Below are 26,437 nucleotides of genomic sequence, written 5' to 3'. Positions count from 1 at the left end.
TGGATTGTGATGTTCTTGCAGTTTGCTTTGTTAATGTAAAATTTATGCCTCTGCATTTCCTCAAACCTTGTGTATGTTTGTGTTGGCATGGATGATGTTTTGCTGTGTTATGTAATAGCTTGTCATTTGACCCCATACGAATGTGCCAGGAGCCATATAATGAGTTGATTGATTGAATTTGGTCCTGATCAAACATACCAAAGCCACACACGATGATCCTTTCTGAATTTACTCCCAGTCATTCTAAGTAACACATGTCACCTTTTTATACCAGTAAGTATGTTTGCACACAGTGTGGAGAACAGCTCCAACAAGTGATGGCAAAATATGAAGTTGCACTTCAGTCATTAAAACTGGTATGAATTCCATCATGTGGCCCGGATTGCGTTAACCACAAAACATGAGATCTGTATAGGCGGAATGTAATGTTTTGAACAAAATTTTTAACAGTTGTATGCCATTTCTATTAATTAATTCTACTTGATATTTTGTATTTTGTTATTTTATTCTAAAGTTCTCCACTCCCTGTGAAGCTCAAATCAGAATGCCGATTGTGGTAATCTCTCATTTGTGGGAATCACACACGCACTCGCAGTGGCATGCACACTCCCAGAAAGGGGCCATGTTGTGTGAATTCTAATCCCCTCCAACGACGGAGTGGTACAGTCCACTAATCCGCTTTCTGTTGCTGTGGCAGCGGTGAGAGGGTTTTGGGTGGTAGGTAAGACTCCAGCTGCCCTGAGCAGTTTTCTATCTTGCTCCGGTGTGGATAAGTAGCGGGCGAAGGGAAGTCCTGACATTTCCACTGGTCATGCGAAAGGGGTAGGTTTGTCTGATGTTTGGGTGTCTCTGTGTGCAGGTCTCATTGGCCCATTATAATTGCATTGTGTAACATTATACGTCTCTACTTGAATGGTAACTGAAGCTGTGTAGTAGTTGAAGTTGAGACTAAATGTTGGGAAATAATCTGTGTCAGGACACACTGGGAGGACAGAATGTGCATCTTAAGGCTGTGTGTGGTTAACTCATGGTGACCTATTGTGAAGTTGCTCCAGTTTGAATTGTGATATGATTAGCTTGTAACAGGATTTGTCTTATACTGTTTGTACCTGTTGTCTTTCAGATAGCAGTAAGTCTTGTTTTAAGTCTGTGTTTGTGTGTGATGGGCAGGCACTAAATTGCAACTTAACTAGACGGAACATGCATGAGGCCTTGTCGAGGAGCGCTTGTCAGAACCCTGTTGTATAACAGTCCTGTTTTGGAACTTCCAGAATTCAGACATGACATGATGGGACAATGATTGACTGGTGGACATCGATATATTCAGTAATTAAAAATAAAATCAATGGCCAGGCCAATCCATTAAGGTGCTTTTAAAAGAAGTGATCCAGTTACCCTTTTCAGTCGTCTGCAGGGATTACACCAATGTGCTTATGGCATTCAGGGCCTACTGAATGGGATCTGATGCTGCTTCAGTATGCGTGGGCCCAGGGTGTATATGATCAACACTATATGGTGTGCACATGGCAGCTCACAGGCTGAAGTGACAAGCAGGAGGTGAGGTTATAGGTCAGGACATTGTGTAACAAAATATATTGAGTAGTTGGAGTTTGGTCACAACTCAGTCCTTCATCGGCAAGTTTGAAGCTGAAATTCTGAAGAAAGCAGGAACGTTGGACCTGCAGCTGTTCTTAAACATCTTCGGTTTATGTGAACTATACAAAGTAAAAGCACACATGCGTCCATAACATGAATATACAATGTCAATATTATCTAGTTTTTAGATGGTTACATTTACGGTAAAGCCCTGATCTCAGCATACACATTCCTAAGGTCGCTATAACGTGACTCACCAGCATGTGAAGGTCACGGTTGCCCATGAATGTGATCTGGTGTGCAGTTTGTTGACATAACATGTACATGTACAATAGCATACCTGTAGGATAACTAGCACAACCTTAGTGCTTCCAGAACTCCTCTGTGATGTCACAGCTTATAGACAATGCTGCAGACTCCACAGAAATGCAAGGGATCGCCAAAGTATGTCAAAGTTTGTGACAGAAATAAGACATTTTTGATCTTGAAAACCCACCACAGTTAAAACAAGACCACAACCTAAAGACGGAATATTCCACTTCTGGACCGTCTGATTCAGGACAGAAGAGCTTTCTCACAGTGCTTCATTCAACAAGGGCTGTTTGCTGGAGGGAAAGGCCTTTAGTAGTGTGGGGACATGAGCTTTATCAACTGAATCAGTGGAGTTGGAAGCTGAATGGCTCAATTCTGTTGACAAATGATACTCAATTTCAGATTGGTCAGTTCCAGTTCAGTATCAGCTCGGTGCTTTTTGCCTCTGTTCTAATTCCGAAGCAAATTCTGCTTGGATGTTTCCCAAAGCCAAGATGCTTTACTTACAACACCATAAATCCATCCACACAGGAACAACAAAAAAGCTGAGTTGTGTATTTGCCACCTAATGCCTTTATTTACATGTATGACCAAGTTTTCTTAAGGCGGTGTGATTCATGAGAACCGCCTTTTAGGTCAAACCCTTTATTCCTTCTAATATTATATAAATGAGACATTGTATAATGTTTTTCGTCTGTGCGCACTGATCAAAACAGTGTCAGAATGACATCACACTTCACCTGACCTCTGATTGTTTGCTTTTAACTCTCACATTCCCTTTACAATAAGTGGTTGCTCAATTCAGGAATTTGAACCTTGTCTTGTTGAATGACACTGAGGTGGGTGTCATATGTTGGTATTAACATTGGAAGCCTCTTTATGTAAACATTTCTTTCTTTGACGACACAGTGATTGTTTTATTGCTCAACAGGAATTCTGTATCCAAGTGAAAAAAATTTAAACATTGTTACATATTGTTTTTCTGCGTGGGTTGTAATGTGAAATGGAAGAGACCTACGACCTACAGTGTTCAGAATAATAGTAGTGTTATGTGACTAAAAAGATTAATCCAGGTTTTGAGTATATTTCTTATTGTTACATGGGAAACAAGGTACCAGTAGATTCAGTAGATTCTCACAAATCCAACAAGACCAAGCATTCATGATATGCACACTCTTAAGGCTATGAAATTGGGCTATTAGTAAAAAAAAAAGTAGAGTAGAAAAGGGGGTTTCACAATTAGTAGTGTGGCATTCAGTCAGTGAGTTCGTCAGTTTTGTGGAACAAACAGGTGTGAATCAGGTGTCCCCTATTTAAGGATGAAGCCAGCACCTGTTGAACATGGTTTTCTCTTTGAAAGCCTGAGGAAAATGGGACGTTCAAGACATTGTTCAGAAGAACAGCGTAGTTTGATTAAAAAGTTGATTGGAGAGGGGAAAACGCAGGTGCAAAAAATTATAGGCTGTTCATCTACAATGATCTCCAATGCTTTAAAACAGACAAAAAAAAAAACCAGAGACGCGTGGAAGAAAATGGAAACAACCAACACAATGGATAGAATAATAACCAGAATGGCAAAGGCTCACCCATTGATCAGCTCCAGGATGAACAAAGACAGTCTGGAGTTACCTGTAAGTGCTGTGACAGTTAGAAGATGCCTGTGTGAAGCTAATTAATTTGCAAGAATCCCCCGCAAAGTCTCTCTGTCAAATAAAAGACATGGGCAGAAGAGGTTACAATTTGCCAAAGTACACATCAACTGGCCTAAAGAGAAATGGAGGAATATTTTGTGGACTGATGAGAGTAAAATTGTTCTTTTTGGGTCCAAGGGCCACAGACAGTTTGTGAGACGACCCCCAAACTCTGAATTCAAGCCACAATTCACAATGAAGACAGTGAAGCATGGTGGTGCAAGCATCATGATATGGGCATGTTTCTCCTACTATGGTGTTGGGCCTATATATGGCATACCAGGTATCATGGATCAGTTTGGATATGTCAAAATACTTGAAGAGGTCATGTTGCCTTATGCTGAAGAGGACATGCCCTTGAAATGGGTGTTTCAACAAGACAGTGACCCCAAGCACACTAGTAAACGAGCAAAATCTTGGTTCCAAACCAACAGAATTAATGTTTTGGAGTGGCCCGCCCAATCCCCGGACCTAAATCCAATTGAGAACTTGTGGGGTGACATAAAAAAAGCTGTTTCTGAAGCAAAACCAAGAAATGTGAATGAATTGTGGAATATTGTTAAAGAATCTTGGAGTGACATAACAGCTGAAAGGTGCCACAAGTTGGTTGACTCCATGCCTCGCAGATGTGAAGAAATCATGAAAAACTGTGGTTATACAACTACAACTAAATACTAGTTTAGTGATTCACAGGATTGCTAAAAAAGCAGTTTGAGCATAATAGTTTTGTAGCGTCAACAGCAGATGCTACTATTATTGTGAACTCCCCCTTTTCTACTTTTTTTTTACTAATAGCCCAATTTCATAGCCTTAAGAGTGTGCATATCATGAATGCTTAGTCTTGTTGGATTTGTGAGAATCTACTGAATCTACTGGTACCTTGTTTCCCATAACAATATACTCAAAACCTGGATTAATCTTTTTAGTCACATAGCACTACTATTAGTCGGATCACTACTGTACTTGCCCAGCAGAAAAAGTGGAAAAGAAAAAGTACTTAATGCAGCTAATGGATAAGAATATAGAAAATGCTTTGCAAAGCAGAAAATTTCACACAGTGGTCAGGTATGAAGCGATGCAACCAAATTTGGAGACACAAGAGGACTGACTGGTTTAAGTGTAATATATAAGAAGAAGTAAGTCCTACATAGGATCTGCACCTTATTCATCCCAGTGTTTATCCCAAAACACCGTAGCATGAAGTAGATGAGAGTCTATGATATCTGCTGGACAGGATGCCAGTCTGATGCAGGTTACTTCCTCAACCTAGTCTTTTACCCACCAATGCAGAGGGAAGTGTCTTTTCAATGGGCAAAGACAGGTAGCACACCAGTAATAGAACCCAGGTCTGCATGTTGGTAGCCCAACTCCATATTCCTCTGAGAGACTGGCTCCATGACGATATGCACAGGTGATATTGCAATCAACCTGCAACCAAAAAGAACCAGGAACAGGCAAATCAGTACATGTGCAGCAGCAGGATTAAAGGACCCTTCACACATAACATGAAGTTGGGCGAATCAGTCAGAAACAGGCTCAGTGGGCGAAACCCAAAAAGTTCCAACCGCAGTCGGGAGGGACAGACTGTTGGGAAAGTGTAAGACACGGACCTACACAGGGGGCGTAAATGAACGGACAATAGGGATGCCAATGAATACAATTTAATATTGCAGAATGTGCACTACAGGTCAAATACTGCTTTAGTCTGTCAATCAAAAGTTCCACAAGAAGGTGACGTGTGGGCAGGCCCAAAGATAGGAGACGCCTTATCCAGAGAAGAGCTGGGACCCACAAGGTTCCACCGCGAACGGAGACCTGCAACACACCGGAGCCACCAAATCCCGAGTCCCCAGGTGGCCACTGCTCCCAGCTGTCAGATCTGGTACTGCTGGCAGGAAAAACAAACAGGTTACGGTGGGTGTGTGTACACCCAGCAACAGTCAGCAAAAATCACAGTTCCTTCCTGAGGGAAAAAAATCCACCACTCCCAGAAAACGGGAACACTGAGAACGTGCAGTACCAACAGTATACTTAGCAATAAGGAAAGTGAGGAGTGGGAATGCCAACTCCTTCCAACTTCCACAAACCCAGCTCCAAGCTGCGAGTATACCAAAGGTTACGACAGCAAAAATCAGTAGCAATTAATGTGCGTACGGCACAAAACGGCTGAGTTGGTTTACCTGTGTGGTAAGCTGATAACTCGGCAGGGTTCTGATGATTCTCCCAGGCTTTTATTGTGGTGATGGTGATGATGATAATGACTGATAGCTGTCAGTGTCGGCGCACCTGGAGCTCCTGCGAGGCGACTGCGCCCTCTGGTGCCTGAAGCCCGACATCAGGCAGGGCGCCCTCTGGTGTTGGGCCAGCAGTACCTCCTCTTCGGGCGGCCCACACAACAGGACCCCCCCCCCCCCAATGGGGGCCTCCTGGCGCCCGACCAGGCTTGTCGGGATGTCGCTGGTAGAACTCAGTAAGGAGGGCCGGATCCAGGATGAAGCTCCTCTTCACCCAGGAGCGTTCTTCGGGTCCGTAACCCTCCCAGTCCACCAGATACTGGAGACCCCGACCCCTCCGGCGAACATCAAGGAGCCTATGGACTGTCCACGCAGGCTCACCGTGATGCGAGGAGGCGGCGCTGGTCCGGGGGTGCAGAGGTCTGAGGTTTGGTACGGCTTTATCTTGGACACATGGAACACGGGGTGATGACTTTGATGATCTTGTATGGTCCGATGTATCTGTCCGTTAGTTTTGGTGAGTCCTTATGCAGAGGAATGTTCTTGGTTGAAAGCCAAACCTCCTGCCCGGGCTGGTATGCAGGGGCCGAGGCACGTCGGCGGTCTGCATGGCCCTTCACCCTCGTCCGGGCTTTCAGAAGGGCAGAGCGGGCTGTTCGCCACACTCCAGATCTTGATTAGCCTGCTCTGCTTGTCCATTGGTCTGTGGGTGGTACCCAGATGAGAGGCTCACGGTGGCCCCCAGTTCCCTACAGAAACTCCTCCAGACTTGCGAGGAGAACTGGGGACCATGGTCTGAGACGATGTTTGTGGGGATACCATGCAGACGCACAACGTGGTGGACCAGGAGGTCTGCAGTCTCCTGGGCCGTCGGGAGCTTCGGGAGGGCCACGAAGTGGGCCGCCTTGGAGAACCGGTCCACTATCGTCATGATGGTCGTCATCATGGTCACCAAGGTCACTAAAATTAACATTAAATCGGTGTGTAACTTTGCAAAAACAATGTCGGACTCTGTAGTTTTCTCTGGGCCCCTCCCCAATCGGACCGGGAGTGACATGTTTAGCCGCATGTTCTCCTTGAATTGCTGGCTGTCTGAGTGGTGTCCAAAAAATGAGGTGGGCTTCATAGATAATTGGCAAAGCTTCTGGGGAAAACCTGGTCTTGTTAGGAGAGACGGCATCCATCCCACTTTGGATGGAGCAGCTCTCATTTCTAGAAATCTGGCTAATTTTCTTAAATCCTCCAAACCGTGACTATCCAGGGTTGGGACCAGGAAGCAGAGTTGTAGTCTTACACACCTCTCTGCAGCTTCTCTCCCCCTGCCATCCCCTCATTACCCCATCCCCGTAGAGACGGTGCCTGCTCCCAGACTACCAATAACCAGCAAAAATCTATTTAAGCATAAAAATTCAAAAAGAAAAAATAATATAGCACCTTCAACTGCACCACAGACTAAACAGTTAAATGTGGTCTATTAAACATTAGGTCTCTCTCTCTAAGTCCCTGTTGGTAAATGATATATCATTGATCAACATATTGATTTATTCTGCCTAACAGAAACCTGGTTACAGCAGGATGAATATGTTAGTTTAAATGAGTCAACACCCCCGAGTCACACTAACTGTCAGAATGCTCGTAGCACGGGCCGGGGCGGTGGATTAGCAGCAGTCTTCCATTCCAGCTTATTAATTAATCAAAAACCCAGACAGAGCTTTAATTCATTTGAAAGCTTGTCTCTTAGTCTTGTCCATCCAAATTGGAAGTCCCAAAAACCAGTTTTATTTGTTATATCTATCGTCCACCTGGTCGTTACTGTGAGTTTCTCTGTGAATTTTCAGACCTTTTGTCTGACTTAGTGCTTAGCTCAGATAAGATAATTATAGTGGGCGATTTTAACATCCACACAGATGCTGAGAATGACAGCCTCAACACTGCATTTAATCTATTATTAGACTCTATTGGCTTTGCTCAAAAAGTAAATGAGTCCACCACCACTTTAATCATATCTTAGATCTTGTTCTGACTTATGGTATGGAAATAGAAGACTAACAGTATTCCCTGAAAACTCCCTTCTGTCTGATCATTTTTTAATAACATTTACATTTACTCTGATGGACTACCCAGCAGTAGGGAATAAGTTTCATTACACTAGAAGTCTTTCAGAAAGCGCTGTAACTAGGTTTAAGGATATGATTCCTTCTTTATGTTCTCTAATGCCATATAACAACACAGTGCAGAGTAGCTACCTAAACTCTGTAAGGGAGATAGAGTATCTCGTCAATAGTTTTACATCCTCATTGAAGACAACTTTGGATGCTGTAGCTCCTCTGAAAAAGAGAGCTTTAAATCAGAAGTGTCTGACTCCATGGTATAACTCACAAACTCGTAGCTTAAAGCAGATAACCCGTAAGTTGGAGAGGAAATGGCGTCTCACTAATTTAGAAGATCTTCACTTAGCCTGGAAAAAGAGTCTGTTGCTCTATAAAAAGCCCTCCGTAAAGCTAGGACATCTTTCTACTCATCACTAATTGAAGAAAATAAGAACAACCCCAGGTTTCTTTTCAGCACTGTAGCCAGGCTGACAAAGAGTCAGAGCTCTATTGAGCTGAGTATTCCATTATCTTTAACTAGTAATGAGTTCATGACTTTCTTTGCTAACAAAATTTTAACTATTAGAGAAAAAATTACTCATAACCATCCCAAAGACGTATCGTTATCTTTGGCTGCTTTCAGTGATGCCGGTATTTGGTTAGACTCTTTCTCTCCGATTGTTCTGTCTGAGTTATTTTCATTAGTTACTTCATCCAACAACCATCAACATGTTTATTAGACCCCATTCCTACCAGGCTGCTCAAGGAAGCCCTACCATTATTTAATGCTTCGATCTTAAATATGATCAATCTATCTTTGTTAGTTGGCTATGTACCACAGGCTTTTAATGGCAGTAATTAAACCATTACTTAAAAAGCCATCACTTGACCCTATCTTAGCTAATTATAGGCCAATCTCCAACCTTCCTTTTCTCTCAAAATTCTTGAAAGGGTAGTTGTAAAACAGCTAACTGATCATCTGCAGAGGAATGGTCTATTTGAAGAGTTTCAGTCAGGTTTTAGAATTCATCATAGTACAGAAACAGCATTAGTGAAGGTTACAAATGATCTTCTTATGGCCTCGGACAGTGGACTCATCTCTGTGCTTGTTCTGTTAGACCTCAGTGCTGCTTTTGATACTGTTGACCATAAAATTTTATTACAGAGATTAGAGCATGCCATAGGTATTAAAGGCACTGCGCTGCGGTGGTTTGAATCATATTTGTCTAATAGATTACAATTTGTTCATGTAAATGGGGAATCTTCTTCACAGACTAAAGTTAATTATGGAGTTCCACAAGGTTCTGTGCTAGGACCAATTTTATCACTTTATATATGCTTCCCTTAGGCAGTATTATTAGACGGTATTGCTTAAATTTTCATTGTTACGCAGATGATACCCAGCTTTATCTATCCATGAAGCCAGAGGACACACACCAATTAGCTAAACTGCAGGATTGTCTTACAGACATAAAGACATGGATGACCTCTAATTTCCTGCTTTTAAACTCAGATAAAACTGAAGTTATTGTTCTTGGCCCCACAAATCTTAGAAACATGGTGTCTAACCAGATCCTTACTCTGGATGGCATTACCCTGACCTCTAGTAATACTGTGAGAAATCTTGGAGTCATTTTTGATCAGGATATGTCATTCAAAGCGCATATTAAACAAATATGTAGGACTGCTTTTTTGCATTTACGCAATATCTCTAAAATCAGAAAGGTCTTGTCTCAGAGTGATGCTGAAAAACTAATTCATGCATTTATTTCCTCTAGGCTGGACTATTGTAATTCATTATTATCAGGTTGTCCTAAAAGTTCCCTAAAAAGCCTTCAGTTAATTCAAAATGCTGCAGCTAGAGTGCTGACGGGGACTAGAAGGAGAGAGCATATCTCACCCATATTGGCCTCTCTTCATTGGCTTCCTGTTAATTCTAGAATAGAATTAAAAATTCTTCTTCTTACTTATAAGGTTTTGAATAATCAGGTCCCATCTTATCTTAGGGACCTCGTAGTACCATATCACCCCAATAGAGCGCTTCGCTCTCAGACTGCAGGCTTACTTGTAGTTCCTAGGGTTTGTAAGAGTAGAATGGGAGGCAGAGCCTTCAGCTTTCAGGCTCCTCTCCTGTGGAACCAGCTCCCAATTCAGATCAGGGAGACAGACACCCTCTACTTTTAAGATTAGGCTTAAAACTTTCCTTTTTGCTAAAGCTTATAGTTAGGGCTGGATCAGGTGACCCTGAACCATCCCTTAGTTATGCTGCTATAGACGTAGACTGCTGGGGGGTTCCCATGATGCACTGTTTCTTTCTCTTTTTGCTCTGTATGCACCACTCTGCATTTAATCATTAGTGATCGATCTCTGCTCCCTCCACAGCATATCTTTTTCCTGGTTCTCTCCCTCAGCCCCAACCAGTCCCAGCAGAAGACTGCCCCTCCCTGAGCCTGGTTCTGCTGGAGGTTTCTTCCTGTTAAAAGGGAGTTTTTCCTTCCCACTGTAGCCAAGTGCTTGCTCACAGGGGGTCGTTTTGACCGTTGGGGTTTACATCATTATTGTATGGCCTTGCCTTACAATATAAGGCGCCTTGGGGCAACTGTTTGTTGTGATTTGGCGCTATATAAAAAAAAAAAATTGATTGGTTGATTGAATTGATCCCCTGGGATGCAGGGAGACCCGTGACGAAGTCCAGGCCTATATGGGACCAGGGGCGTCGAGGCACTGGCAACGGCTGGAGGAGTCCACTCTGTTGTTTATGAACAGCCTTGCCCCTGGCGCAGGTGGTGCAGGCCTGGACATACTCCCGGACATCGGCTTCCAGTGACGCCCACCAGAAACGCTGCCGGACCACTGCCACGGTTCTTCGCACCCCTGGATGGCAGGAGAGCTTGGAACCGTGTCAGAAGTCCAGGGCCCGCAGCTCTTGCGTCTTGGTGGGACGTACAGTCTATTCAATGGTCCTCCGCCGGGGTCCGGGTGTCGCGTCAGGGCCTCCCTGACGGTGTTTTCTATGTCCCACGTGAAGGTGGCGATGATAGTGGACTCCGGGATGATGGTGTCAGGTGGATCCGACAGCTCTGTTCTGACATCCTCTTCATGCACCTGGGACAGTGCATCAGACCATTGTTTTTTTGTCCCGGGGCGGTACATGATCCGGAAGTCAAAATGACCAAAGAACAGTGACCAATGGGCTTGCCGGGGGTTCAGACCGCTTAGCGGTCCGGATGTACTCAGGTTCCAATGGTCAGTTGAAAACCGTGAATGGTACCACAGCTCCCTCCAACAAGTTGTCTCCACTCCTCCAGGGCCTCTTTCACCGCCAGGAACTCCCGATGCCGACGTCATAGTTCCGTTCTGCTGGGGTTAACCTGCGGGAAAAATAGGCACAAGGTTGGAGGACCTTATCGGACTCCCCGCTCTGGACAGCACGGCTCCTATCCCTGAGTCAGAGGCATCCACTTCAACAACAAACTGGCGGTTAGGATCGGGCTGCACCAGAACTGGGTGCCGTCGAGAACCGGCATTCAACTCCCTAAACGCGGCTTCGCACCGATCCAACCAGGTGAAGGGGACTTTTGGGGAGGTCAAGGCTGTCAGGGGACCAATCACCTGACTGTAGCCCTTGATGAACCTCCTGTAAAAATTTGCGAAGCCAAGGAACTCTTGCAGCTTCCTACGGCTTGCCGGTTGGGGCCAATCTCTCACTGCCGCTACCTTGGCCGGATCAGGGGGCAACGGAGTTGGAGGAGATAATGAACCCCAGGAAGGACAAAGAAGTACGGTGGAACTCGCACTTCTCGCCCTTCACAAACAACCGGTTCTCCAACAACCGCTGTAGGACCTGACGTACATGCTTTACATGGGTCTCAGGATCCGGGGAGAAGATGAGGATATCGTCCAGGTATACGAAGATTAACCGATGCAGGAAGTCCCGCAAGACGTCATTTACCAATGCTTGGAACGTCGCGGGGGGCGTTAGTGAGGCCGAACGGCATGACCAGGTACTCAAAGTGACCCAACGGGGTGTTAAATGCCGTCTTCCATTCGTCTCCCTTCCGGATCCGAACCAGGTGATAAGCATTACGGAGATCGAGTTTTGTGAATATTTTGACTCCATGCAGGGGCATGAACACTGAATCTAAGAGAGGCAACGGGTATCAGTTGCGAACCGTAATCTCGTTCAGCCCTCTATAATCAATGCATGGATGGTCTCTGCCGTCTTTCTTGCCCACAAAAAAGAAATCAGCACCTAACGGGGAGGAAGAGTTCCGGATCAACCAGCTGTCAGTGTCGGCGCACCTGGAGCTCCTGCGAGGTGACTGCGCCCTCTGGTGATGAAGCCCGACATCAGGCAGGGCGCCCTCAAGGTGTTGGCCAGCAGTACCTCGTCTTCGGGCGGCCCACACAACACAGACGGTCAGACAGCCGTGTTGGAATTGAGGAAACTAATGGATTTCTTATTGTCTGTTAAATATTTAATTCCTGTTATAAAGAGCAGCGGATACAAGAATTATCATCCTTCTGTTCCTTTTGTTCATGAACCATGCCCAATGAAGTAAACAAGGACTTAATAAAATTACATGAATGAGATGAAATAAAAACATCCCTCCCTCCCTCATGCACGCAGTGAGCGGCGGTCAGGCCAGCGAAGTTCACAGCTGCTACAGGCCACCTGCCTGGAGCAGCTCTGACTGCACAAACGTGAGGCATCCTGCGGTCACATCATGAATGCATCAGTTAGCACGCAGAGGTGAAACTGGCCGCCACACGGAGGGTCCCCTTATCCAGCAGCCTCTGGTCGCTTGGCACGCTGAAGGACACCGTGTCATGTGAGCTATAACTTACGTGGTGGACATGACATTAGCGTCACCCAGTTGATCACAAAGATCACATGGATAATTTCAGATGGCCCGGCCTGGCTGCATGGTTATCAGCGTGCACGCTGAGATGTGGCTGGAGGCAATCCAAAGTGTGATTTCTTTTGTTTTATTTTTCCCCATGCCGTCATCGTTTGCACACACACATGCACCACTATGCCTTGTACCTGGGTGGTTGGAGCACATGTGACAATATGTGTTCCCCAGCTTTGCGTTGCGTACAGTAGTGTTCAGAATAATAGTAGTGCTGTGTGACTAAAAAAATTAACCCATGTTTTGAGTATATTTCTTATTGTTACATGGGAAACAAGGTACCAGTAGATTCAGTAGATTCTCACAAATCCAACAAGACCAAGCATTCATGATATGCACACTCTTAAGGCTATGAAATTGGACTATTAGTAAAAAAAAAGTTGAAAAGGGGGTGTAACCTCTTCTGCACGTCTTTTATTTAACAGAGGGACTTTGCGGGGATTCTTGCAAATAAATAGTTTCACACAGGCGTTCTTCTAACTGTCACAGCACTTTCAGGTAACTCCAAACTGTCTTTGATCATCCTGGAGCTGATCAATGGGTGAGCCTTTGCCATTCTGGTTATTTCTTCTATCCATTTTGATGGTTGTTTCCGTTTTCTTCACGCGTCTCTGGTTTTTTTGTCATTTTAAAGCATTGGAGATCTTTGTAGATGAACAGCCTATAATTTTTTTGCACCTGCGTATAGTTTTCCCCTCTCCAATCTGTCAGGATTTGGGTCTTGCCAGCTTTTATTTCTTGGCTCTGTGTTCTTCAGTTACTTTTGTTTATTCTGTTGTGGGGTTTTTGTTCTGTTTGGGTCTGTCTTTCCTGTCTGTCTCTGCTGGCTCTTGGTGGTGGGTGTTTCCCTCTGTCTGGCCACGCCCTCCTTCTGGTGTTTTCCACGCACACCTGTTCTCTTTCTGCACCTCATCGCCTGGGTGTATTTAAGCTCTCCATTGTGCCTTACTCCCTCGCCAGATTGTAGCGCCTTGTGCCTCTTTCCAGCTCTGTTCGTGTATTTCCTTGCCTGCTTCGTTTGCCTCATCGTGTTTTCTGACTATCTGCCTGTGTACCTCGACCACGCCTAGCCTGATGATTTGTTACTGTTGCTCTTTTTGGACTGCCTATCTGTGTACCGACCCCAACCTGTTTACAGAGTAAACATCTCACTGAGCTGTGTACCTGCGTCCTGCATTTGTGTCCAGCCCGTCAAATCTGATACAACCAACTTTTTAATCAAACTATGCTGTTCATCTGAACAATGTCTTGAATGTCCCCATTTTCCTCAGACTTTCAAAAAGAAAAGCATGTTCAGCAGGTGCTGGTTTCATCCTTAATAGGGGACACCTGATTCACACCTGTTGTTCCACAAACTTGACCAACTCACTGACTGAATGCCACACTACTATTATTGTGAACACCCCCTTTTCTACTTGTTTTTACTAATAGCCCAATTTCATAGCCTTAAGAGTGTGCATACCATGAATGCTTGGTCTTGTTGGATTTGTGAGAATCTACTGAATCTACTGGTACCCTGTTTCCCACCTGGATTAATCTTTTTAGTCACATAGCACTACTATTATTAGTAGTAGGCAGTAGGCAGTATTTATTAGACGGTATTGCTTACATTTTCATTGTACGCAGATGATACCCAGCTTTATCTATCCATGAAGCCAGAGGACACACACCAATTAGCTAAACTGCAGGATTGTCTTACAGACATAAAGACATGGATGACCTCTAATTTCCTGCTTTTAAACTCAGATAAAACGAAGTTATTGTACTGGCCCACAAATCTTAGAAACATGGTGTCTAACCAGATCCTTACTCTGGATGGCATTACCCTGACCTCTAGTAATACTGTGAGAAATCTTGGAGTCATTTTTGATCAAGATATGTCATTCAAAAGCGCATATTAAACAAATATGTAGGACTTGCTTTTTTGCATTTACGCAATATCTCTAAAATCAGAAAGGTCTTGTCTCAGAGTGATGCTGAAAAACTAATTCATGCATTATTTCCTCTAGGCTGGACTATTGTAATCATTATTATCAGGTTGTCCTAAAAGTTCCCTAAAAAGCCTTCAGTAATTCAAAATGCTGCAGCTAGAGTACTGACAGGGACTAGAAGGAGAGAGCATATCTCACCCATATTGTCCTCTCTTCATTGGTTTCCTGTTAATTCTAGAATAGAATTTAAAATTCTTCTTCTTACTTATAAGGTTTTTAATAATCAGGTCCCATCTTATCTTAGGGACCTCGTAGTACCATATCACCCCAATAGAGCGCTTCGCTCTCAGACTGCAGGCTTACTTGTAGTTCCTAGGGTTTGTAAGAGTAGAATGGGAGGCAGAGCCTTCAGCTTTCAGGCTCCTCTCCTGTGGAACCAGCTCCCAATTCAGATCAGGGAGACAGACACCCTCTCTACTTTTAAGATTAGGCTTAAAACTTTCCTTTTGCTAAAGCTTATAGTTAGGGCTGGATCAGGTGACCCTGAACCATCCCTTAGTTATGCTGCTATAGACGTAGACTGCTGGGGGGTTCCCATGATACACTGTTTCTTTCTCTTTTTGCTCTGTGTGCACCACTCTGCATTTAATCATTAGTGATCGATCTCTGCTCCCCTCCACAGCATGTCTTTTTCCTGGTTCTCTCCCTCAGCCCCAACCAGTCCCAGCAGAAGACTGCCCCTCCCTGAGCCTGGTTCTGCTGGAGGTTTCTTCCTGTTAAAAGGGAGTTTTCCTTCCCACTGTAGCCAAGTGCTTGCTCACAGGGGGTCGTTTTGACCGTTGGGGTTTTACATAATTATTGTATGGCCTTGCCTTACAATATAAAGCGCCTTGGGGCAACTGTTTGTTGTGATTTGGCGCTATATAAAAAAATTGATTGATTGATTGATTGATTATTCTGAACACTACTGTATGCATCATTTTGAACAATACAGAATCTAGATGTTGTCAACACATCTTCAAGAGAAGAGATGAAGTTCTGTACAGGTGCTGAGACTGACTGGGCCAGTGTGTATCCTTGTAGACTGTAATGTGAAGTGGGAAGAGAGTCTGCATGGTTCCCTGCATGAGACTGCAGTCTGTCCCAAGTTATGTCACAGCCAAGGCCAGTACCCATTAACAAGCCGGGTAGCCAAGGGCACAGGTAGGTACTGTAACCTGAAGCACACACACCTGGAATCAAAGCCCTGTCTACAGGAGTTACAACAATGACCAACAGAGTTAAAATTTTAAACTCCATCCGAGAAAAACCTTAGTTGTCAGTTGAGTTACAGTTTGTGCGGAAGTTGTGTGGAAGTGTACCAATTTTCTCTACCACATTAATGCTGGAATTATTTAAATTCATTTTAGCTTGGCTGTTAAATGTCCTAAAACTTCACAATGGGCAAAATAGGCTGTTAGTAGTTAAATAATTGTTTGTATTTGGATGTGTGGCCCGGCACCGTGCCATAGGGTCACCATTCACTACAGCGCTGCCCTATACAGTCTGTGGTGCTGCTGCACGTCTTTGCCATGTTGCCTGACATGCAAGGTGGCTGCATGTCTGTGTCTGCCTGTCTCGCTAATTCTGCATCATGTAAAAATGCAAACAAGGAATGAACTGAAGCGGAGTCATGATAGGACACAAATCCAGCCAGTAATATTGTCAAGTTCTTTCTGGGAAGTTTGGAAAGAGGCATGACTATATGTCAACTTGTGTTCCACTCCAAGAGGAATAATTAGATGTGTAATAAGAATTGAAGTGTTTGGTAATATTGTTGCTACTGAAGAAGATTGTAGGTGAATGTCAGAGCAGAAGCACTTGATTTCTGGACAAAAACACAAGAGGCATGAGTTGTTTGATGCTGACGATTAAGATATGAGCGTTATGTGTGGAAGAAACTATATGGAATGGAAGAATGGAAATACATGGGAAGAGAAGAGGTTTGAGTCAGAGTGAAGGTAAGGAGTGAAGGATAGAGTGAAGGTTAAGGAGTTGAGTGGAAGGTTGATGAGTCTTATTGACCAGTGAAGTTGGGACAGATGAAAAGAAACGCAATAAAGCGTATATTCAGAACTGAATGAACTTAGATTTTTTTTTTTTCTAACCAAGCCCAATTGTAAAATTCATGGCAAAATCATTCCGTAACATTTGTACTGTTTAAAATAATTAATAATTTGATTTTATAAAGCACTTTTCAAAACTCAGATTGCAAAGTTTTGTACAATTCAAAGTTAAAAAGATTATAAAGTTCCAATAAGTGTTTCAATAAATAGTGGATTAAGTGCAAACAGTCCATCAGCCACTGTACAGTGGTGGGCACAGGTAACCAAAAAGTTAGCTTCGATAACAGATAATCAGCTAACTGAAAAGTTATCTTTTGTAAGCTAAACTGATAACCACCCAAAAATGTATCGGAAGCTACAGCTAACCGGTAACTGATAACTTCCAGTATTGTCTGTGGTACACTTGCAACTACTAACAAGCTGATTTTGAGTTTTAACACCACAATCGCTTCTGGTAGCATCAAAGGTGACCCCCAGACCCAAACAATGAGTCAGCACTTCTGTCTTTGAGCGCCCTGCCCCTGCTGGAAGCTCCTGTTTGCTACATATTTTGCAGCAGTGAAGCAGTTGAGAGGAGCAGTGAAGCTCAACTCTCTACTCAATAGCAGTGTCACAGTGAGGTGGAGCTCTTGGAAAATAAAGCAGTGCTGACTTATGGTTTTGATTTATAAATAAAATTAATACCAATAGAATCACTCCATTAATGTCAATTCTGCCATTTGTACAAAGTTAAAATATAACATATGTTGTTCATTCGGCTGCTCCCTGTTTTGTTTGGGTTTGCCACAGCGGACACAACGGACAACTTTTACGCCGGATGCCCTTCCTGATGCAACTCCAGTTTTACCTGGAGAAACACACACAGCCGCTCGTTTTCCAAAGAGGTCTCCCATCCAAGTACTAACCAGATCCTGCTGTGCTTAGCTTGTGAGATCTGACGGGATCAGGCTGACACAGAGCAGACCGGCTGCAAAATATAACATATAACTTTTAATTTTAAATAATGTACTAATTCTGAAGTTTTGTAACAAACACAGACAGATGCCAAACGGATTCTGGGTAAAATGTGCCTCCGCTAACACTGATTGGTTGACTCATTAAATTCTATGTAAAAACCAACACGTTAATGTGAGGTGTGTGTTGGTGTTTACATATAAATGTGCTTTTGTAAAATATGCCTTTTTTATTTGTAAAAAAAATCAATTTGCATAAAGTCAAGTTGTTATTTGACAACAGTCTGATGTAACCAGGGTCAAAATAAATAGGACACTGCCATCTACTGGCGCCCAGATGCTCATACAGCCATGAACACTACTGGCCCGTAGATGGCAGTAGAGACCGTGAAAACTTGCCAAAACAAATTCCAGATAATCCGTGTCTGCTACATTAAGATGCATGGAATTTAATAAACAAACTGAATTTCAGACATCTTATATATATTACTCTGGAACAAAGACGACAGACAGTGTTTGACATAAACAGGAGTTACAGGACTCTAAAGAGCAAATAGGAATCGATTGCAATGATTCCAACTGAAAATAATGTAGAAGCAGCCTGGGCTTTTTCTGGCATTTTTACATAAAACAAACACATAACATAGATAAACCCAGAGATATATTCACAAGAGTTTTAGGCACAATATACAAAGAGTTTAATGCTGTTGTCCGTGTGGAGGCTGATCAGAGCGTCTCAAAGCATTTCTTCTATCGTGAATGTACTGAGATTACCCATAATGCACCTGGACACGGCATGTCCACACTAAAACCTTCAAAATTAGTACATTAGTTTAAAGCTAAAACATATATCTGATATTTTCACTTTATAAAACTTCAGACGTAACGTTAAGTAAAATAACTTGTCCAAAATTAGTTTGGTTAAAATTTAACCATAAGTTAAAACTGTATGCCTCTGGATGACTTGGGTGATATTGCCAGCATATCAGTATGGGGCCAAAAGAAATTAGATTTTTTTCTTTTCTGTGACCAGTTCTTCTTTGCCTGCAGAGGATAGAGCGGTTTCTTCTGGAACCAGCTCTCCTGTGTTTGCAGAGGATAGAACTACACATCTGATACAAAACATTTAACACTCAACTGATTTTAGACTTAATAAATGTTTGTAACTGTTAAGCTTTGTTCACCACACCTGCAAAACCTTGTCAGCAGTCTAAAAATTATCGGACCAAAACTTATCGGAATATAATTGGTCCGATGATGGTTTTCAAAGTTATCTGAAAAGCTAATCCGATAATGAAAACATTAGCTTCGATAATTAGCAGTTAGCGGATTAGTGAAACTGTGCCCACCACTGGCACTGTAAAGTAATGCAAATATTTTTGAAGATGTTTAATTGTCTGGTTTTTGTCCTTATGTTCCCTGAAAATTTTAACTGGATATATCCATTTGCAGTGGTGGGCACAGAACCCAAATACTAACTTCGATAACAGATAATCAGATAACTGAAAAGTTATCTTCGATAAAGATAAAACAATAAACCACCCAAAAAGGTATCGGAAGTTACAGATAACCGATAACCAGATAAATTCCAATATTATCTCTGGCACCATTTACAACTACTAGTAAAACAAATTAATAGCTTCTAATAATATTAAAAAACAACAGACCTAAACAATAAGACCACACTTTTTTCTTTCAACAGTCTGCCCCTGCTGGAAGCTCTTGTTTACTACAGCACTCAGAGCACAGAGGCACCCCGAGACCCAAACAATGAGACCACACTTTTTTCTTTCAACATTCTGCCCCTGCTGGAAGCTCTTGTTTATTACAGCCCTCCCAACACAGAGGCACCCTGAGAGTAGCCGTAAAGCCAGCTTCTCTATCAGTGGACAAAGCTCCGGTCATGCGGAGGTCTTGAAAAATAAAGTCCATATTGAGTTATGGTGTTGATTTATAAATAACATAATACCAATAGAATAACTCCATTAATGTCAATTCTGTCATTTGTACAAAGTTAAAATATAACATATATCTTTTAATGTTGAATAATGCACTAATTCTGACATTTTGCTAACAAGAGACAGATCGCAAAGGATTCTGGGTAAACGTGCCTTTGCTAAACACTGATTGGTTCAGTCATTCATTATGTAAACCAACACGGTAATGTGACGTCTGTCATGTGTTGGTGTTTAAATGTGCTTTTGTAAACTATTCCATTTTTTATTTGTAAAAACAGGCATTTTTACGGAGCCCTGGTGTCATCGCAAAATTTTTTGCATTGTGGAGAGAATGTGCGCATGTTTGCGCATATTCCTCTCCACATTCTCTCTTTACAACCTTCATTTGATGTTGTAAACGTGCTTTACAGTGTGCGAGATGATTTTTCATGCAGGAATTTTTTGGACCAAGTTTCAGGTTAATCGTGCGTCCTGCATCGTGTAGTGTTCATGGAGTATCAAGCTGCGGTCAACATCTGACGACCACCTCCTGATCGCCGATCGTATGGTCGAATGAGAATTAAACCTGTTTGATATATTATTGTGGTCGGCCGTCGTGAGGCTATCCTGCTGCTGAAAGCTACAAGCAGCATCCAACTGTTCGCACTGTGCCAGTGCAAACACTGCAGAGCTGTCTTGTAATAATGATATTATTATTATTATTATTATTATTATTTTGCAGTTTTGTTTTTAAACTTAATTTGTAAAAAAAAAAAAAAAGCCATTTGCAAAGCAAAAAAGTGGATTTGACAATCATCTGACATAACCGGGGTCAAAATAAATAGAACACTGCCATCTACTGGTTCCCAGACACTGCCATGAACACTACTGGCCAGTAGATGCTAGATGGCAGTAGAGGCTTTCAAAACAAATTCTGTCTGCTCACATTTAAAATGCGTGGAATTTAACCAACGCAAATAAAAAATCAACGTCTATAAATGCAGAGAATATATTCAAGAGAGTTTTAGGCACTAGAGTTTAATGCTGGTGTCCGTGGAGCCTGAACAGAGTGTCTGAAATGCATTTGTCCTGCCGTGACGTACTGAGATTACATCATCCTACCCAAAATGCACTGTGGGGCAGAGCATGTGCTCACAAAACCTTAAAAATTAGCACATTACTTTAAAACTAAAACATATATCTGATATTTTTACTTTATGAAACTTCAGACATGACAGTAATTTTAAATAACTTGTCCAAAATTAGTTTGGTTAAAATTTGAACCATAAGTTAAAAATGTATGCCTCTGGATGACTTAGGTCATATTGCGAGCATATCGGTATGGTGTTAAAGGAAATGTTTTTTTTTCCTTTTTCCTTTTGGGGCTGTTTTTCCTTTGTTTGCAGAGGATTGAGATGCTTTTTATACAAGCAGTTCTCCTCTGTTTGCAAAGGTTATAACTATGCGTCTGTTACAAAACTTTTAACAGGTGGGTGCTGAACTAATTTTAAAAATGCTTGTCGCTGTTCAGCTTTGTTTATTTTGTTTATCGGTTTAAAAGTTATCGGATAAAAATTAATCGGAAGATAATTGGTCCGATAATGGTTTTTAAAGTTATCTAAAAAGATCATCCGATACTGAAAACATTATTTTCGATAATTATCTGTTATCAGATTATCGGAAGTGTGCCCACCACTGTCCATTTGTTTAATAGTTATTGATCAATACTGTAGAAATGTTAAAAAAAAAAAAAAAGAACCCAACTTATCCTTGGGTTTATGTATAAATGTAGTTTGTGATTTTAATGAAAGCTATTATTATTATTAATAATAATATTATTTTTTGGGGGGGGGAGGGTGGTATGCCATGGAGAGATCAAATTTGAAATTTGTAAAATATTGTTGAAATGGTTTGGTCCCTCCACCCATATATATATATATATATATATATATATATATATATATATATATATATATATATATATGCTGTCCTTTTTTAAGAAATGCAATAAACAGACTAACAGAGCTTCAAATTAAGAAAACCTTCATTACTTTGTAGATTTACAAAGTAATCAAGATTTACTCAATACATGATTCATCAGACAGCAAACTGAGAGACTAAAGAATGCAATGTTCTTGTGAAATCTAAAAAGGTACTCAGATGAGATTTGCTTGTTTTTTTAAAGCTTAGAAATCATAAAGTGTTAGAATTTAGAAGCTGTGGGTGTTTTTGTACCATCTTTGTTTTATTAACATTTTAGCATGCCTGAATTTGTTTGCAAATTGTTGTAAATCAAATCTTTAGACTGCTCTGTTGACTGCACATGAATTGTTATAACATAAGAAGTAAAATGTTTAACATTTGGCATTAATTCAAGAGTGGTTTTGTTGTCTGACAATGTACAAAGGAGGAGAACGTTAAGTCGAGATGCCCTTCGTAAAGTGTGCCAGAGTGCCTTTGATCCTGTTATTGGGTCATGGCCTTGGCTGCACTAGCACAGTTCTACTCTCAGCATTAAGTAATTTGCTCTAAAATTAGACACAGATTCTTGACTTCTAAACATAGCTAATGCCAAATTCTTGGCCACCTGACTCTCACTTAAACAAATGCTACATTGAAAAGTTGTAACACAAATTACATTGTTTTCTTCTTCTGATGATGATGATGATAATAATAATAATAATAGTCATAATAATTATTATACTATTATTATTACTACCATTATTGTTGTTATTATTATTATTATTATTATTATTGGAGTGGGTTGTTGTCAATAATTCTCCACTGTGGATGGGTGTGCCTTCATGTGACAGTCATTATTATTATTATTATTATTATCATTATTATTGTTTTATTACTATTGCAGGAATGGTGGAGAAGCAGTTAATTGCACTTGTTTCCAGTGCAATAGGTTCCCAATTCAAAACCCACCCCTGCCCAAACTCTGTGTAATATGGAGTTGTGTCAGGAGGGGCATCTGGTGTAAAACCTGTGCCAAATCAACATGCAGATCCATCTTGGATCAGCTGTAAAGACCCCGAATGAAAACAAGGGAGTCGCTGAAGGGACTTATTATTTTTATTACCTCCGCCAAGGAGGTTATGTTTTCGGTCGCGTTTGTTTGTTTGTCTGTTTGTCAGCAGGATAACTCAAAAGTTTTGAACAGATTTTGATGTGAGTGGTGACAAGAGGAACAAGTGATTAAATTTTAGTGGTGATCACGATCCGGATCCCGATGCTAACGCATTAGCATGTCTATGGCATTTTCAATGTTAAAAGTTAGCATTAAGCAGTTGCAGCTGTCATCACGTTCAGGTGCATTTGTTTTCAGATTGTAATATTTCTTAAATTTATTTTTGTTTATATATTAATAATCTAATGATTATTATATACAATTTTAGAGAAAGAGACAAAAAGAGATCACTGCCAAGGAGGGAATCTCTTTAGGGTCAGTGACCCTATGGCCTTGTTTAAAGAAGTGTTTCATAAATGTTAAAAAATTCATATATTTGCAGTTTAGTTGAATAATACATTGAATTTTGTCTCTTATTTGTTTTTGTCTATAAGCACATGCCATATCAATATCAGTGCTCAGATGACAGTAGCTTCTGGGAAAGGTGCAAGTTGCAATAAACTGTGATGCCAAGTGCTAAGGATACATGCTATCCAGTCACAGCAGATGAAACTTTTTTTTACTACTGAGCAAACATCATTGTTAGACTTTTTTAGGTTCATTGATTCCACGGCATGTAGATGTTATGGCATCAGTGTCCCCATGGCCTTGGCGGAGGAGTGCTTCTAGTTATTATTGTTATTATAAACATTAATTATAAGTGATTGCACCAAGCTGAATAAGGAAAAAATAAGCTTCCTGCTAATGTGTTTTTATGTTTCGGAGCAGAGGAATCCATTTGTGATGTTTCTAGCATGACATAATAATTGGCAGCATTGGGCAGCACGGTGGATTAGTGGTTAACATTGTTATCTCACAACAAGAAGGTCATGGGTTTATTTCCCACCTGTTTCCTTTCTGTGTGGAGCTTGCATGTTCTCCCCGTGTTTGCGTGGGTTTACTCCAGGTGCTCTGGCTTCCTCCCACATCCAAAGACATGCAGGTTAGGTGGATTGGAAACTTCATAATTGTCCAGGTCTCCCTTGCCAAAGAGATCTCGATCTCAGTGGGACTAACCTGGCTACATAGAGGTTAAATAAAATAAAATTAGTATGTTGTGTTTGTAAGAAAACATAAAAAGTAAGTCCTACCTGACTTTTTATATGACTCCCCCTGAACAAGACACCGGTCTGACATAGGTTACTTCCACAGCCAAGGCCAGTAACCATTTAACCATTTATCTATTGACGGGAAATCAAACCCAGGTCTGTATAGTGGCTGTCAAACCCCTTTGATCTACCTGCTCATCATTTATAGTTCTTTTACAACAATACATGGGATATTTGTTAATTAAGCTCACTTATGATATTATGACAATTATTCTTGTTCAGGGGTGAGGTGAACACACACACATATATATGACAAATGTTTTTTGTTATTTTATAACTTATTACATCTACAAATGGACATGATATTGTAATGTAGCCTTTATTTTTTAATTCTTAAACTTGAGGGTAATTACATGAGGCAGGTTGCTCTACCATGTAGGAGTTGGACCACCAACTTGGAGACCAGAGTTCAGCTTCAGAATGTGTTGGCTGAACATGACGCTTCTTTTGCACCACCCAGCTGTAAATGGGTATCAGCCTTGGATGACGAGTAACCTGCAATGGACTGGCATCCCATCCAAAGCTTGGACTCTCTTCCACTTCATGATGAGGCTTTCGGAGAATAACCACCTATACACACTCATACTTAAATAAATAAATAAAAATCTGCCAAAATTTTGGGCTATCAACACTTTTTGTTTGTGATTCTATTTTTTTTAAGGGAATACAAGTAATTGGACAGTTGGCCGCTGAGCAGTTTTAACTGCCAGGTCCCCCCCCCCCCCCCCCTTTTTTTTGTCATTAACAAATCATCAGCTAAATGATCAACAACTGATTGAAATTTTTAACATCTCTAGGATCTTATGTGCCAGTAATCTGAATTTCTGAGCCATTGTATCCACATTGTTCATACTAAGAATGCCAGCATCTTGTCATTTACCATGTCACTTGTCTGTATGTAAGAGATGATATTAATAATAATAATAATGATAATGATAATATTAATTGGCTGATTTTTTTTAAAGCACCTATTACCAATCAAACCAGATCAGCTGTCAACTACATACTGTATACCCATATTACTTAACCACCCCAAATTACAAAAACAGAAAAGATGCTCAATCTGTACAGCTGATAGGCCAGTATCCTTTTTGTTTACACCAGTCAATATGAAATCGAAGGTTTTTGTCACAGAATGGCAAATTTTCCAGAGCAGGGGGAAAAAAATCAAGAGAGGGAACCCTTCAAGACTTGGTTTGTCTGATTGGAGAGACTACTAAATATTTCAAATTTTATTTTGAAGTATTTTCATAATAGGAGCGATCTTGGTGGCTGTTTTGGATTAATCACATCTTGTACACACTGATGAACAGGGTAATATTTTCTCCACTTACATTACTGGTGGGATCATTGGTTGTCCCCCTGGGCCTACTTGTTTAGTGATTTTAAAGTTTTGTTCCACATCATAACCCATGTTAGTAGTAGTCTGTGTATTTTTCCAGCACCTGTATGTTTAATGATTTGTATCACTACCATATATGGCATGAACTCATCCTCTAAAGGTGATGAAATGCCAAAATGTCATTTTCATGATATTGTGCCTTGACTGTAAATGAGACATTTTGTGTACCACTAGTGGCTATACTTTTTCAGGCAGTAGGTCCAGGTCAAAGGTCAAGGTCATAAAGTTACAAAAATTTGTAATTTGCCATGTACTGGTTCACATTTCCAACACAACATTACGCAATGGCTTCCTCAGTGAATGGCACATTGTAACACCAGGACAATGCAGGTGTTAGTCTGCGTCACTGCTGAGTGCAGTTTGTGCATCTTGTCTCCTCTCCATTGATGCACTTAAAACCTGAACAAACATAAAAGGTGAAATTTATCCCTAAATGTCACCAAATGTCCTTAAAAACCATATAGTGATGTTCCACGTGGTGTCAGTGGGAAAACATCCACCGTACGGCTTCGCCGGCTCTGATTGTTGTTGTTGTTCCTCTCAGGTTGCGTTAGAGACCCCGTGCGTGGCATTAGATGAGGCGCCATTCAGGTGTAAGAAGACTCCTGGAGAGGAGGAGGAGGCGGGACTGCGAGTGACGCCCCCTCCGGGCTTCAGCCCGACCCCCTCCCGTCAGGAGGAACACACAGAGGAGCAGCGCCTACAGTTTCTGGTGAGAGTCATTCAAGTCAGATCACAAATTCTATTTTATGTTTCTGTTTGTAATTGTTTCACAAGCACAACGTTTCCATGAAATCATTACAGGAGAATCCTCCAGAAAGTCCCCAAATGCTCTGTCTTCTGTTCCTGGCCAGGCCCAGTGATTTCATCAAGTTAAAAAGTAGCTCATTAAATTTCATCAATTCTAGTAGAAGTAAAAAAAAAATACTATGAAAAGCACAACCTCATTGGGTCGAGATAATAAGTCCTCTTTAATGTAATTACTTTATTAT

General features: G+C 41.5%; 1 protein-coding gene across 2 annotated transcripts in view; it reads left to right on the top strand.

Moving 5' to 3' along the window:
- The window catches only part of LOC117516693 (RIMS-binding protein 2), a 192,111-nt gene that overhangs the window by 38,453 nt on the left and 127,221 nt on the right, over positions 1-26,437 (top strand). For both annotated transcript variants that reach the window (XM_034177534.1, XM_034177535.1), the window contains exon 5: positions 25,990-26,157. In XM_034177534.1, coding sequence (XP_034033425.1) covers positions 25,990-26,157 — 168 coding nt within the window. The remainder of the gene's footprint in view (positions 1-25,989; positions 26,158-26,437) is intronic.

The sequence above is a fragment of the Thalassophryne amazonica genome, chromosome 9, assembly GCF_902500255.1.
Source record: "Thalassophryne amazonica chromosome 9, fThaAma1.1, whole genome shotgun sequence".
In the NCBI taxonomy this organism is placed as follows: domain Eukaryota; kingdom Metazoa; phylum Chordata; class Actinopteri; order Batrachoidiformes; family Batrachoididae; genus Thalassophryne; species Thalassophryne amazonica.
This window is presented reverse-complemented; position numbering and strand designations above follow the sequence as displayed.